This window comes from Erpetoichthys calabaricus, chromosome 12 (assembly GCF_900747795.2).
Source record: "Erpetoichthys calabaricus chromosome 12, fErpCal1.3, whole genome shotgun sequence".
Classification (NCBI taxonomy): Eukaryota; Metazoa; Chordata; class Cladistia; order Polypteriformes; family Polypteridae; genus Erpetoichthys; species Erpetoichthys calabaricus.
Genome location: NC_041405.2, coordinates 125,959,492 through 125,973,073, shown reverse-complemented (window position 1 = coordinate 125,973,073; position 13,582 = coordinate 125,959,492). Strand labels below are relative to the sequence as shown.

The window sequence follows — 13,582 nt, the reverse complement described above, 5'->3', positions numbered from 1 at the left end:
CTTTGAAACCTGTGAAAATGTTACACATTTTATTGTGAAAAATTATGACAAAAAATGTTTTACTAATGTTAGTAAGAATTTAGCATGGTACAGTTTACATATTTGTGCCAAGTGTAAAGTGAGACCACTGCATGGCAGCTACTTTTTGCAAACTGACAATATGACTACAATTGTTAATACATTCTCTCTCTCTCTCTCTCTCTCTCTCTCTCTCTCTCTCTCTCTCTCTCTCTCTCTCTCTCTCTCTCTCTCTCTCTAATAGATTCACTGGGTGGTAATAGCCACACCTTAATGATTGCATGTGTGAGTCCTGCAGATTCAAATATGGAGGAGACCATTAACACCATGCGTTACGCAGATCGAGCAAGAAAAATAAAAAATAAGCCAGTTGTTAATGTTGATCCTCGGGCTGCAGAAATGCAGCGTCTAAAGCAGCAGGTATTATGACTTTTATTCTTGTTTGACATTTTATTTCACTGTTGCCAGCTTTATTTGAATTTTAAGTGCTTTATTTACATTTATTTGATTGTGTGTGTATATAAATGTATATTATAGACATTAAAATGTTTATATAAATAAACTCCATTTGTAGTTCAAACTCACAATTTTCTAAAAGAAAAGGAATATTTACATATTTTGTGTAGTTTTTGCAATAGATAATCCATTCATAGAAAAATTGGTACAGTATTTATAAAAATTTAACCTTTTTATTCAGTAACAGTGTCAGTAGTAGTGATCGAAACCAAAGGTTTCTTATTGTTACTAATTCATCTCTAACATTCTCTTCAATCATGCTTTGTTGGCTATATTGCATTAAATGTGTGCTTTCAGTCTTGAATCTGGCATTCAAAAACATTAAATAATTTAATGCATTTTTTGTAAATTTGCATGTTTATTTTTCTACATGTACGAGGGGATACCCAAAAATAACTGGGGGGAAAAAATTGTTTTAAATCATTTTTACTTACTGAAACTTTAGTCTACTTCAAAGTACTCTCCATGTGAATGAATGCATTTATCCCAACTGCTTTCCCACTGATAGAAAAATTTTTGGAATCGCTTAAGAGGAGCATTGTCCAATGCCTGCAGCGAATTTTTTTTTCTTTGACTTCCTCCATGGTACAAAAATGCTTTCCTTTTTGAATTTTTTTTCATATGCGGGAAGAAGAAAAATTGACATTTCCCCTCATCTGAAACTCAAAAACCATCTGTAGACCTGTGTTTTACTTAAAAGCATCCTCATTAAAAGCAGTTTCAGCAGCTGGATCCCATCACAAAGAACAGCGAGTCTGTGTTAAATTTTGTTTTCTTTTAGTATTTACGGATTGATTGGTATTGGTAATATTTCTCCCTCAAAAGCACTGTTAGAAGTTCTTTTATTACCATGTTCTCAGCAAGATCAACTCATCATGTGTTTAAAAATATTTGATAATTGGTTTGTGGCACTTCAATCTGTGTTATGGTTATATAATGCATTCTGCTTTTTTTAATTTTCTCAGGATTTTTTTTTCTTTTTATCGTGCATGAAATTTCTCTGGAAGTAAAGTTGCTGTTATGTTTTTAACCAGTGACTTTGTGTTTATTGACCATGTAAGATCTTCTGAGATGTAGGTACCCAGGAACATAAAACTAGAGTCTGTCCATTCTGTCACTGTTTATATACTGTGGCCAGTGGTCATTCTGTTTCTTCCTGAAATCAGTAATCAGTTCTTTAGTTATTTTGTTGTTAGTATCAAGTTGTTCTGTATGCATGTTTTGATCACACTAGTGATCTTAGCAGACATCTGTCTGATATTGCAAGTCTTGGCAGAACATAGCTGCTGAAAAAGCAGAATTGCTGATGCAAAACTAGAAGAATAAACAAAATACAGCTTGGTGAAGAGGAGGTTGTCATAACTGCACCTAGTACAAAGATTGTGATTAAAATGTATTTTCAGTTTACTTTTCTTTTGACTTGAAATTCCAGCAAAGAAGTTTTACTTTGTCTTGTGTTATTATTAACTCAAGATTATGCTTCTTTCTAAGAGCGATTTTTGTCATTTCTTAAAGGTTCAGGAGTTGCAGGTATTGTTGCTTCATGCTCGGGGAGGTGTTCCAGCAGTATTGAGCAGGTAAGCATGCTTTATTATATCAAGGCTGTTTTTTTAAACTGAGATCAGTGAACAGTGTCTTTTGTTCTTGTGTTCATGATTCCTTTAGAACGTGTTTTGCCATATTTATAATGAGATTTAAGATATATAAGGTATTCAGTTAACTGAACAGAATTGTGTAGTGCAGTGATTAAAATCTGCTACTCTTATAGTTTAAGTTCTGTCAAAGTGAGCTCTACAAATCTAAAGTTTGGAACGGGTAATTGGCCAACCAGGGTACTTGGAAAATGTCAAAGTGGCAGAGAGAGGTTTTATTATGACAGAATAGTTAACCAGTTTCCTCTTCTCCCTAAGTTTAGACGAGATTTTGTTTATTACTATTAGTAAAGTTTATTAATTTTAAATTAGAAATTGATTTACTTCACAGTTCAGAGCCTGCAGGAAATGTGACTGATATACTTGAAAAGAATCGCTGTTTGCAGGATGAGAATATTAAACTTAGTCGGGAACTAAGTGAAGCTATTGGACAGACAGCGCAGATGTTTGAAAAAATAATTATTGTAAGTGAAAATATTTATAGATTCTTTCTCTTAATACATTTTTATTTTTTTTTGTAGTGTTCAATAAACATCCTCCATAAGTTTCTTGTTTGCCAAAATGGTTTAACAGATATAGTTGCCTTTTAAATTAATATCAGTGGTTTCTTTTACATAGTATGAGTTCTTGGTGTCTAGGATCATATTTGCTTTCCAGGTTTTGGCTCTTTTGTTATATATTGTATTAAGGTTTAAAAAAAAAAAAAAAAAATATCTAATTTAATGCATTTAATCTATCTGCTGTCTTAATGCCTTCTCAATGGGGTTTAAATGAGTAATTTTGTTAGTGGAATTGTGGCTTCTCCTAATTCACTAAATGACTTTTGCCTGATTTAAGGCATCTTCCATAATAACCAAATATATAAATAGCTTTTATTATAGTTCAGATTTATTGTCAAGACCATATTATATGATTGGCTTACAGATAAAGCACATGCCTGTCGCACACTAAGGAACATCAATTTATGGTATATATTCTTTTTTGGTTCATTAAATATTTTCTCCTTATATAGACTGAACAGGTCAATGAAAAGTTACAGACTAAACTGGCAGAGCTTCGTCAGCATGCTGCGTAAGTGTTTTTTTATTTTTTTTGACCCTGTTGTAATGTAGTGCCCAGCAGTTAGTTTTGTCCTCCCAATGATGATTAAAGGGTTTAACATGATTACTTGTAAGGCTATGTTTAGGTTTAGTTTATTCATTTTTAAACCTTTTAACTGAATTTTATTCTTTATCATTTTTCTTCATTTTTATAAAGTCATTCACCATTTGGATGGTGAACCATTACCCCGGTCTCAGGTCATGTATGCTCTAGAGCAGGTGTTCTTTAAGGGCCTTTCTGTATTTGACTAAATTCATCCTTACCTCAGTTCTGACCATACTCCTGTCCAGGCAACTGAGAGGCACCCCATTGAAACTTTGCTGTTGGTAACATGTTTCACTGTAGGAATGATATTAGGCAGGCGATGAACCATACCAAATGTTCCTCAGACATGGTGCTTGGAATTCTACCCAGCGAGTTCAGTTTTTGTCTCATTAGACCAGAGTCCCCTTAAGGGATACGTTTGGCATTTTTCAAGTCAAAATTATTTATTCATAATTATATACTGTATATTCATTTACCAAATTAAATTGTATTCTAAAATGAAGGTTTTTTTTCTATAAATTTAAAAAATCTGTACTTGTAGTTTTACATATTGACTAATGCATATAGGTAGGGATGTTCCAATCAGGTGGTTATTTTAAGGCCTGTACCGATTTTATGTTACTGGATCAGCCAATTGCAATTCAGAATGTTTTCTAAAACCCTTTAAAAACTTTATACTAAGCTCCAGCATAACATAGAAGTCTTATGTCCTAATAAAGTGTTAACTTTGGTATTTTTGTAATTAAACTATAGATCAAAGGTAATAACTGCTCATTTTTTGGACAAAATGACATTCTGTAGGCTTATTGTTCAGTAACCATAAAAATACTAAAATAAAATTTGCTTAGAGTACATACTTTTACTGATAAAATATGTATAAAAATATTTATTCATAATACATATGATATAAAAGAAAATTAAATGCTGCTCATAATTACAAGCTGTCCTATTTTTTCTTTTGTAATTTCTGAAACAAAGCTACATTTTTTTTGCAAAATCAAGTAATATTGGCAATTAAACATTGCTTAAATGTAAATATAAGTGTACTTGTAGGTTTAAATTTGTAATCATTAATTGCACTACAACATTTTTTCTTTTGCTGTTAAAATATACATTTACTTGTACAGATGTGTATTTTTATTTATTTATTTATTTTTTTTACCCTTCAGTGTGCCACCTAGACAGTCGTAATTCTTAGTGTATTTATAAATATGGATTTCCATTTTAATTGTGTAATGCTTGTTTCTTAACAAAATTTCTACTGTATGATACACTCAAACATATAACAGTACTTATCTCTCTATTATAAAAGAAAATCTTGATGAGATTATTGCCAAGAGATTTGTTCAAGTCCCATCCTACTCTCAACCATTTTCAACCACACCCACGGTCCTCTCACCTTTCATTCGTGTGAATACTTTTGTCAGGTGCAATTCCTGCGCTCTTGGCTCTTATAAACTTTTACGTTTTCCTCACTTTAAGTTCCTAATAAAAGAAAACTTTTGTCCAAATCTGATTGATTGAATTTCATCCCAAAGGGTTATCAACAGAAGAAATAAGTACATGCTCTCCTAGCACCGAGAAACGATGAAGTCAAACGAATTAACTCAAATTGTCGATCGGCTACATGGCAAATTGATTAAATGCGTATCCATAGACTATGCTGATGCAGTTGGTGGTGATGGTGCGCAAGATGAAAACGTCAACTTACAATATCCCGTAGAGTCCGCAACCGTTAACACCGTCTTGTCTTCCACCGACTGAATTACTGTTGAAAGAAGGATGTCTCGTAATGTTGTTGCATAATTTATGTCTGAGTGATGGGCTATGCAATAGGACAAGATTAGTTGTATTCAAAATTGGTTGAACAATTTTGACTTGTAAAATTTTTACAGGCGACACGAAAGGTAATGTAGTACATCTTCCGTGGATAACATTAGACACCAAAGGAGATCTTGATATGCCATTCGTAGTAAAACGTTTACAGTTCCCCGTTAGAATAGCTTTTGCTATGACAGTTAACAAATCACAGGGAAAAACATTCGAAAAAGTTGGTTTATTAAAGAGAAAGAAGCGATATTCACTCACGGGCAGTTGTATGTTGCGTTGTCACAATGTAAGTCCAAACACAGAATCAAAATTCAATGTGATATTGACGAAAAGTTAATTAAAAAATTTTTTACTGAAGTTTTACAGTACAAGTGTAAATTTTAAAAAGTATTTGCATGTTAATTTCAGAGCCAAACAGAATGAAAACATATAATGCAACGAATACTTCTAACGCATCATGAAACAATTTTCTTTCAATTTATTACATTTTACTATTTTTGCTATGGTTAATTACTCGCTGTAAAGTAAAATAGTTCTATTATGCATATGTAACAATTCCCATGAAAATAACAATCTGTTTAAATTGTACGTCCACCTCCCTATATGTGAGAGGCAAATCTGCAAAGTGGCAAGCAAAGCGAGAATGTTATTCCTCTCTTCCCTTGGTTTAAACATAAAGGAACACTGCAACTAAATTACCAAAAGCTTAGAAAGGCAGGGGCTGAAAAGACTGTTTTTTTGTGAATGTCCAATGTACCTATCAATGACCAAGTCTTCAGTAGTGAAAATTGGCAGATTTAGATTGTCATGCCGATCTGTCGGAGCATCCCTAGATACATGGGCTATCGGATGAGGCCTGAGTCTGGAAACATTTTGGATAGTTTTAATCAGGGTAAATGTGCTCATTAGAAAATTTTAAGTTGAATAATTAAGTGAGTTATACTTAATTAGCTAGAATGTATTCTGTGCATAGCTGCTTTCAACTCATTTTCTGAAATGTTAAGTGAAAGATCCTTTCACTTTCCTTGTGATCTTTGAAAGGAACGGACTTTAAAATGTTTTTCTAAATTATGGAGATGCTATCTGAGTCTTTAAGACTGATCAATATTTCTTCTGAAATAGAAATAGGTGGAAGTTGAAGATTAGGCAGGTTTAGTTTAGCAAAGTTTTCTATCTTGAAATTTGTGGGAAAATTGTATTGATGAGAACTTAAATTTGAAGCCTAACTGCTCATAGGATGCAAAAACATTCTCGATGTACAAGTCTCTAAATGTTTTAATTCAAAACATTTTCCAAGCATTAAATACTGTGTATGCTTGAGAGGGTAGAAAAGAGTGGTTGCCATGTAGAGGTGCAAAAGATAAGAGCTTTTCTGTCTTAAAGTGCTTCCTACACTGGTTCCATATTCTGAGTGAATGAAGGTCAATTGGATTGTTAGCGTATTGAAGATAATTTGTATTTACTGAGGCACAGAGCAGGGAATGTAAAGATATGTCATAGTTTCAGTGTTTTGTTCTGCTTATGCACAAAGAAAAATGCAGAATTTGTGATAGAGCAGATTGAAGCAACACAAACCAATTATCAACTTTTTAATTGCATGATCAATCACGGTTACTAACATTATGGCAATTAAAGAACTTAGTACAACATGTTTGAGTAAACTCACTGACACACACTATGAACTATGTCCAGTCTATTTTAGTTTGCACAGATGAACTTCAGTCAAGTTCTAGACACATGTCAAGGATAATTAAAGCAAACTTTGAACAGTTTAACCATGATTTGGAGTGCCACAGCAGTGGGTCTAAATTTATAAATTAGTGATTTGTTTTTGGTTTTTAATAGATTTGCAAACCTTTCTTTGTGAGACCAGCATGATATCACAAAGCTGTAGCAGCCAATTTCAGATGGGGCAAACCCTCCAGTATATAACATTGATCCCTTACATCATAGGCTCAGTCTGCCAGTGGAAACCATTCCTTGACTGCAGTACAGAGAGCAGAGGCTAATACCCAAAGGCAACCAGTATCTAGCTCTTCTTCCTCCACAAACTCTCTCCTACCGGCTTTTCTGAGAATAAAAGAATTCCAAGGCATCCTGTAGAGGGCTTTCTTCCTGCAGTGGGATGAGGCTGCATGATACATGATGCAATAGGGTTAAGCCTATTGCATTACACCATCAATCACTTAAAAAGGTTTTATTTTTATGAGAGATAAGACTTGAATGTAACCATAGCAGATCGTGTTTCCCTGACTTCTGTCTGTGTGAATCTTTATCTCTGTATCTGAATCAGCTTTAGAAAGCAATAATGTAGTCCAATGCATGACAAAATTTTTATCTCTAAGAAACGGTGTTTAGCACTGCTACATCTCTGGTTATATTTTTGGCCACAACAATTGGTCCAGCATAATTTGCAGATGCTTCCCTAGTGCTCAGGGACACTTAAAAGACCTTTGCCCCATCATAATCCAATCAAAGACGGTTAATTTTCTCCTTTTCATTGACATCACTGCATTTCACCAAATTTAGCAAAATTCTTGAAACTTGACATAATTTTTGCCAAACTCAAGAAGAACCTAATTCAGCAGGGTTTATTAATTACTAATTGTGAGAATGAAGTTTGTACCCCTGTATAGTCAGTCAGTTGTTCACACCTGCTGAATCAGTGCAGTTTCTTATCATATATTTGAATAAAGCAAAGATCTTGTGTTATATACACTAACACTGCTTCTGAATGTTCTTAGCTGCAAGATTGATCTCCAGCGAATTGTGTCAACTTTGCAAGATCAAGAATTGAAAGAGAATGTAGAGGTGATCCGTAACCTACAGAAAGTTATTATGCAACTTCAGGTATGGGTAATGTATAAGGATGTTTTGGATCTTCTACTTGTCCAATTTTTTTTTTCCCTCCACCAGCCTAAGTGTCACATGGAAGATTCAACTATATTTTTATGTTCCTTATTTTGTCAATTTGCTTCCGGTTTAACTGTAGCCATTAGAAGTGTTGAAGCCAACACCATGGGGATTGGCAATTGATGCGACAACTGCTAAATCATAATAGTGCAAAGTATTACAGTGGTACCTCTGTATATGTCCGCTTTGGAATAAGTCCAACTTGGTATACATCTTGTTTGGACGCAAAATATTTTGCTTGGTATACAACCTTTGTTTGGAATACGACCGCATGCTACCCTTGTTTACCTCTCTCGAGACAAAGCCACAACTACCCATGAGTGTCCGTACGCCAGTTGCTAGCATTCAGTGAACAACCCGCGCTATAATTCTGAATTTTCATGTGATTTTGTGTTTGCGTATCTGGGACTTGGCTGCTGCATACCATATGCCGAGAATGACGGTATCTACAATTGTGAAAAACACAGAAGACAAAGACGTTATTAAATAGTATTAAGCAGTGTTTAAATTATTTTATACAACCCCATCAATGTATAATATGCCAATAACAATAGGATTTTTTTTTTCATAGGAACGGATTAATCATTTTCCCTTTATTTCTTATGGGAAAAATTTGTTTGGTATAAGTCCAAGGATCTGGAACAGATTAAGGACGTATACCGAGGTACCACTGTATTTCAACAGGATCAGTCCTTGCCCCTGTGGAAGATGCTAATTATGTCCCAACTATAACATAAATGAAACTCTTCAGTTTCTCTGTCTTGATAAGAATAGATGATAAACAAGTGGTCCGGGTGTTCAATTTTGGTCATTTTGAGCTTCCAACTGCTGCATGCTTTGCTGTATGACAAAGCATCCATTTTTATCAACTCAAATTATTAAATCAGCACATTTTTACAATGAAATATAAGATGGTCCTGCAAGAAATAATGTTTCCTTGTTGTCTAAATACTTCACTTTTTTTTCTTTTTTTTTTTTTGGGTCATCATCAGGATGAAGGTGCTGGAATAGCTGCTACAATTGAGGCTATAACATATGCGGACTGCAACCCAGTAGAGAGTGTCGAAGAGCACAAGATTTCTCAAGATTGTGGTGACAGTCCAAAAAATCTTTCATCAGCAGTAAGTGCTTATTCTGAGTTTGAAGCCCATTAATAATTATATTTACAATCTGGCTGGACTATTAATGCATTGTTTTTAATACTTTTGTCTGTAAATCTACTTCCACTGAATTTTAATTAAAAAAAAAAAAAGTAAATGACAAGTGTTTACGTTTCATTGCTAATTCTTAGTCTATCGTAAAATAATGTGGTCGCTCTGAAAGTCTATTTCTATTAAGGCTAAATTTACATCTGTATCTTAAAACTAACCACTTTAAATATTTAAATATTGTAATTTTATTTAACTCTGGCATCCTGTTGAAGTAAGTGAATAACACTCTTAGGGTGGATGTTGACATTTATCGACACAAGCTTAAGGAAAGGGAGATAAAAGCTATAAACATCAATAAAACTCGAGGTTGCCTTTATAAGTAGACCACCTTTGCTAAGAGAACTGTTAGACATGTTAACTTGACATCTAATCGTTGCGTGTGTGTGAATAGCATAGAATAAACATCTAGAAAGACATCGACATCGGGTGAGAAAGCAAATTAAATATACTCGGTGCATATTATTTAGAGTCAGGAACTTGCATCAGATGATTGGTCCCCAGCTGATTGTACAGCTGATACACCTACGACAATGTTTGCCTTGGAGGACTACACAGACACTTATCAGACTCTAATTTTGATGCAAGTAATCTAGAAATCGGGGGGGGGGGGGGAAATGATAGGCACCTCCATCAGCTGATTAGTTTCCAGCTGAACATGCTTAAGGCAATGTTCACATTGGGAGGACTACAAAGACATAGATCTGTGGGACTGGCTGCCGGACTATATCAAACGCCCCATCATGCTAGTGGATTACGGATTACCAGCCGCTCGACAACTGTTTCCCCACAATCTAAACCCCCCCCCCCCCCCCCCCCCTCACCAAAAAGTGACTTTCGCCATATGAGTGATGAGACAAAAAAGGTATGTAAGAAGTATGTGAATCTACTGTAGAGGCTTATGGAACATAAAATAGTGACATTTGTCATAAATGCATATTTTATGTTGATCTATGTGAGAAACCATTGCTTTGTGTGCTTTTAGGAAGAATATTCAGCCCTGGGACAAAAGGGGGAAAAAATTTACCCCAAACGAATTAGATTTGTTTGAAAGTCTAACGTGTGGGTGGAGAAAACACAAAATTTGTTTACAAGGCTTGCCTTGATTCTATTCACATTAAAATGAATATGCCAAGGTCTCTTTATCTACTCAAATTTATTATACCTAATCAATAATTTTCCACTCTACAGGCTCTGAATTCCTCTGAGACAGATAAACGTTCATCAGATGCCTTTACTACCCAGCATGCCTTGAGACAAGCAATGATGTCAAAAGAACTGATAGAACTAAACAGAGCTTTAGCCCTGAAGGAGACCCTAGCCAAGAAAATGAGTCAAAATGACAGACATTTGGAACCTATACAGTCTGATTACCAGGTTAGTAATTCATATTCTGTATTACCATGGTCCTGAACAAGTGATTCAACTGGTGTTTGCCACAGATCATTTTTAATAAGGACTTTGAAGCCAGAGTGCTTTACCAGGATGTAAATTACAATTTTTAGCAACGGCACAAATAGCTAGGTTAAGGGTTCTTGCTCATAGAAGCACAATGAATCCGTGGTGGGGTTTAAAACTGCATTCTTATGGATTCCATTCTGTCTTGCAAGGTAGTAGACTATGGTTCCTGTTTTGTGAAAAGTTTATTTTATTAATTGTACAGGAAAATGTAAAACACCTGCAAGAAGAAGTTGGTGCTCTTCAGAAAGAAAAAGAAGATTTAATACTTGCCCTTCACTCTGCTAAGAAAGACACTAACCAGGCAAAGTATGATGTGATTAGTTTTGAATGTTTTAGTTGATCAAATGTCAAACCTTTTTACTTCAAAACGCGTGTAATTGAGCATTTTATTTGCAGGTTAAGTGAACAGAGACGTAAGAGGCTTCAGGAGTTAGAAAATCAAATGAATGAGCTAAAGAAGAAACTTTTGGATCAGTCCAAACTACTGAAGCTGAGGGAGACTTCGCTGCAGAATGTGACCAAACTGAATCAAGAAATACAGGTAATTAAACTCTGGTATGCATCAGTGTTTGACTAACACAGAAGCATTACTTTTTAGCGCGGGAGAGGAAATAAAACGTGAACATTTTTATATTGATCACTTCACATAACATCCAAAATTGGGAGTTTTAAACTATCTTCCAGTAGTAATGTTTACCTGTTTAGTGAAAGCCCTGCAGAGGGCCTAGTACCCTAGGTTCTTGTCTATAAGCCGGACTCGTGTATAAGCCGGAGACCAAAAATCATACGAATTTTTAAAATAAAATCTTATCATAGATAAGCCGGACTCATGGATAAGCCGAACGTACTATAACCTATAACTAATAGAAGGGAGGGAGGTCAGTGGCCTCACTCGCACCCATTTAATTTCTTTAAGGGGGGAGAGAGTGTGAGAGATTGGCGTCTCTCTCACTCCCCGCATGGCACGGTTGGAGCGGCCGGAGCGCGTTCTTTCTGCTCTGGGCGTCGCCGAGTCAACACGCGCGCGTAGCGGTCATTTAAATTGTGATTTTATATGTAAGCATATTTAAATATATATCGCGGATTTTTTGCTGGATCACGGATTTCTGCGGACAATGGGTCTTTTAATTTCTGGTACATGCTTCCTCAGTTGGTTTGCCCAGGTGATTTCATACAAGGGACGCTATTGGCAGATGGCTGAGAAGCTAGATTGCTTACTTCTCTCTCTCTTGCGCTGACTATCTGTGATCCTGACGTATGGGGATTGAGCAGGGGGGCTGTTCGCACACCTAGACGATATGGACGCTCGTCTAAAAATGCTGAAAGATTATCTTCACATTGCTATCTTTTGTGCAGCTGCTTCCTGAAACGACATGCTGCACGGTGCTTCGCATACTTAAAAGCTCGAAGGGCACGTATTGATTTTTGACTTGAAAACAAACTCTGTCTCTCTCTCTCTCTCTCCCTCTCCCTGCTCCTGACAGAGGGGGTGTGAGCTGCCGCCTTCAACAGCTTTGTGCCGTGGTGCTTCGCATACTTAAAAGCCAAACAGCCCTATTGATTTGTTTGCTAGAGATTGTTTTCTCTATCTATGTGACATTCTGTGCTCCTGACACGCACTCCTTTGAAGAGGAAGATATGTTTGCATTCTTTTAATTGTGAGACAGAACTGTCATCTCTGTCTTGTCATGGAGCACAGTTTAAACTTTTGAAAAAGAGACAAATGTTTGTTTGCAGTGTTTGAATAACGTTCCTGTCTCTCTACAACCTCCTGTGTTTCTGCGCAAATCTGTGACCCAAGCATGACAATATAAAAATAACCATATAAACATATGGTTTCTACTTCGCGGATTTTCTTATTTCGCAGGTGGCTCTGGAACGCAACCCCCGCGATGGAGGAGGGATTACTGTATAAGCCGGACTTACGTATAAACCGATATTCTATTTTTTCATTTTCACAACTTTTTTCCTTAGATAAGCCGCGGCTTATAGACAAGAACTTAGGGTATATGTTCTTGCCAGCTGGAATAACAATAACACGGGTATTTTTTACTTCTGTAAAATAAGTATTGCATTAGGTGGCACAATGGTTGTGCTACTTCCTCGCAGTAAGGAGATTATGGGTATGTGTTTCGGGTCCTCCCTGTGTGGAGCACTAAGTAGTGAGAAAAAGTGCTATATAAATGTAAAGAATTATTATTAGGTTACTTATTAATTTTAAAAAGTAATGGGACTACATAATGCATGTTACTTTTAACATGACAATCTACTGCTGTTGAGATTGAGTTGCTGAATTTAGCACCGTGTGTTTAGCGCATCATCATAAATGTATCAATCTCTGAAATATTGAGATGCATTATTCCTTTTCCTGGCTGCTACCTGTGGCTGCAGAAAGTGTGTGCAAAGCAAATAATGTGCATAGACTAAAAGAGTACAACTGACATGTACAGACTAAACAACACACAATAACATGGTTATGGTTTTACATGGCCACATAATTGGATTATTCACAAAGAAATCTTCCTCTGTTAACCACGTTTCTCAGAGGCCAATAGCCCAATTTCTGTAATTTTCCCAAAAAAATATTACCTGCTACAAGCGTGGGATCCGCTCAACTGTAACAGCTATTGAGGAAGGGGCTATTGTGCACAGCTGTAACCAAAAAAAAACTGAGTATACATTGTATTGATATACATTTAATCCTGCATATGGTTAGGGATAAATTTTAATCTGCCCATTTTAGTGTCAGTGGGATTCAATGCTTATTGCAGAAGCACTGGGTGTAAGTCACAAAGCACACATGTCACTCAACCAAGCAGAAATGATTGGGCTATATGC

General features: G+C 35.7%; 1 protein-coding gene across 3 annotated transcripts in view; it reads left to right on the top strand.

Moving 5' to 3' along the window:
• Positions 1-13,582, top strand: part of kif4 (kinesin family member 4) — a 69,695-nt gene that overhangs the window by 17,223 nt on the left and 38,890 nt on the right. For all 3 annotated transcript variants that reach the window (XM_028816108.2, XM_028816107.2, XM_028816106.2), the window contains exons 9-17: positions 263-438; positions 2,050-2,111; positions 2,518-2,650; positions 3,199-3,257; positions 7,907-8,012; positions 9,068-9,196; positions 10,475-10,660; positions 10,947-11,050; positions 11,141-11,285. In XM_028816108.2, coding sequence (XP_028671941.1) covers positions 263-438; positions 2,050-2,111; positions 2,518-2,650; positions 3,199-3,257; positions 7,907-8,012; positions 9,068-9,196; positions 10,475-10,660; positions 10,947-11,050; positions 11,141-11,285 — 1,100 coding nt within the window. The remainder of the gene's footprint in view (positions 1-262; positions 439-2,049; positions 2,112-2,517; positions 2,651-3,198; positions 3,258-7,906; positions 8,013-9,067; positions 9,197-10,474; positions 10,661-10,946; positions 11,051-11,140; positions 11,286-13,582) is intronic.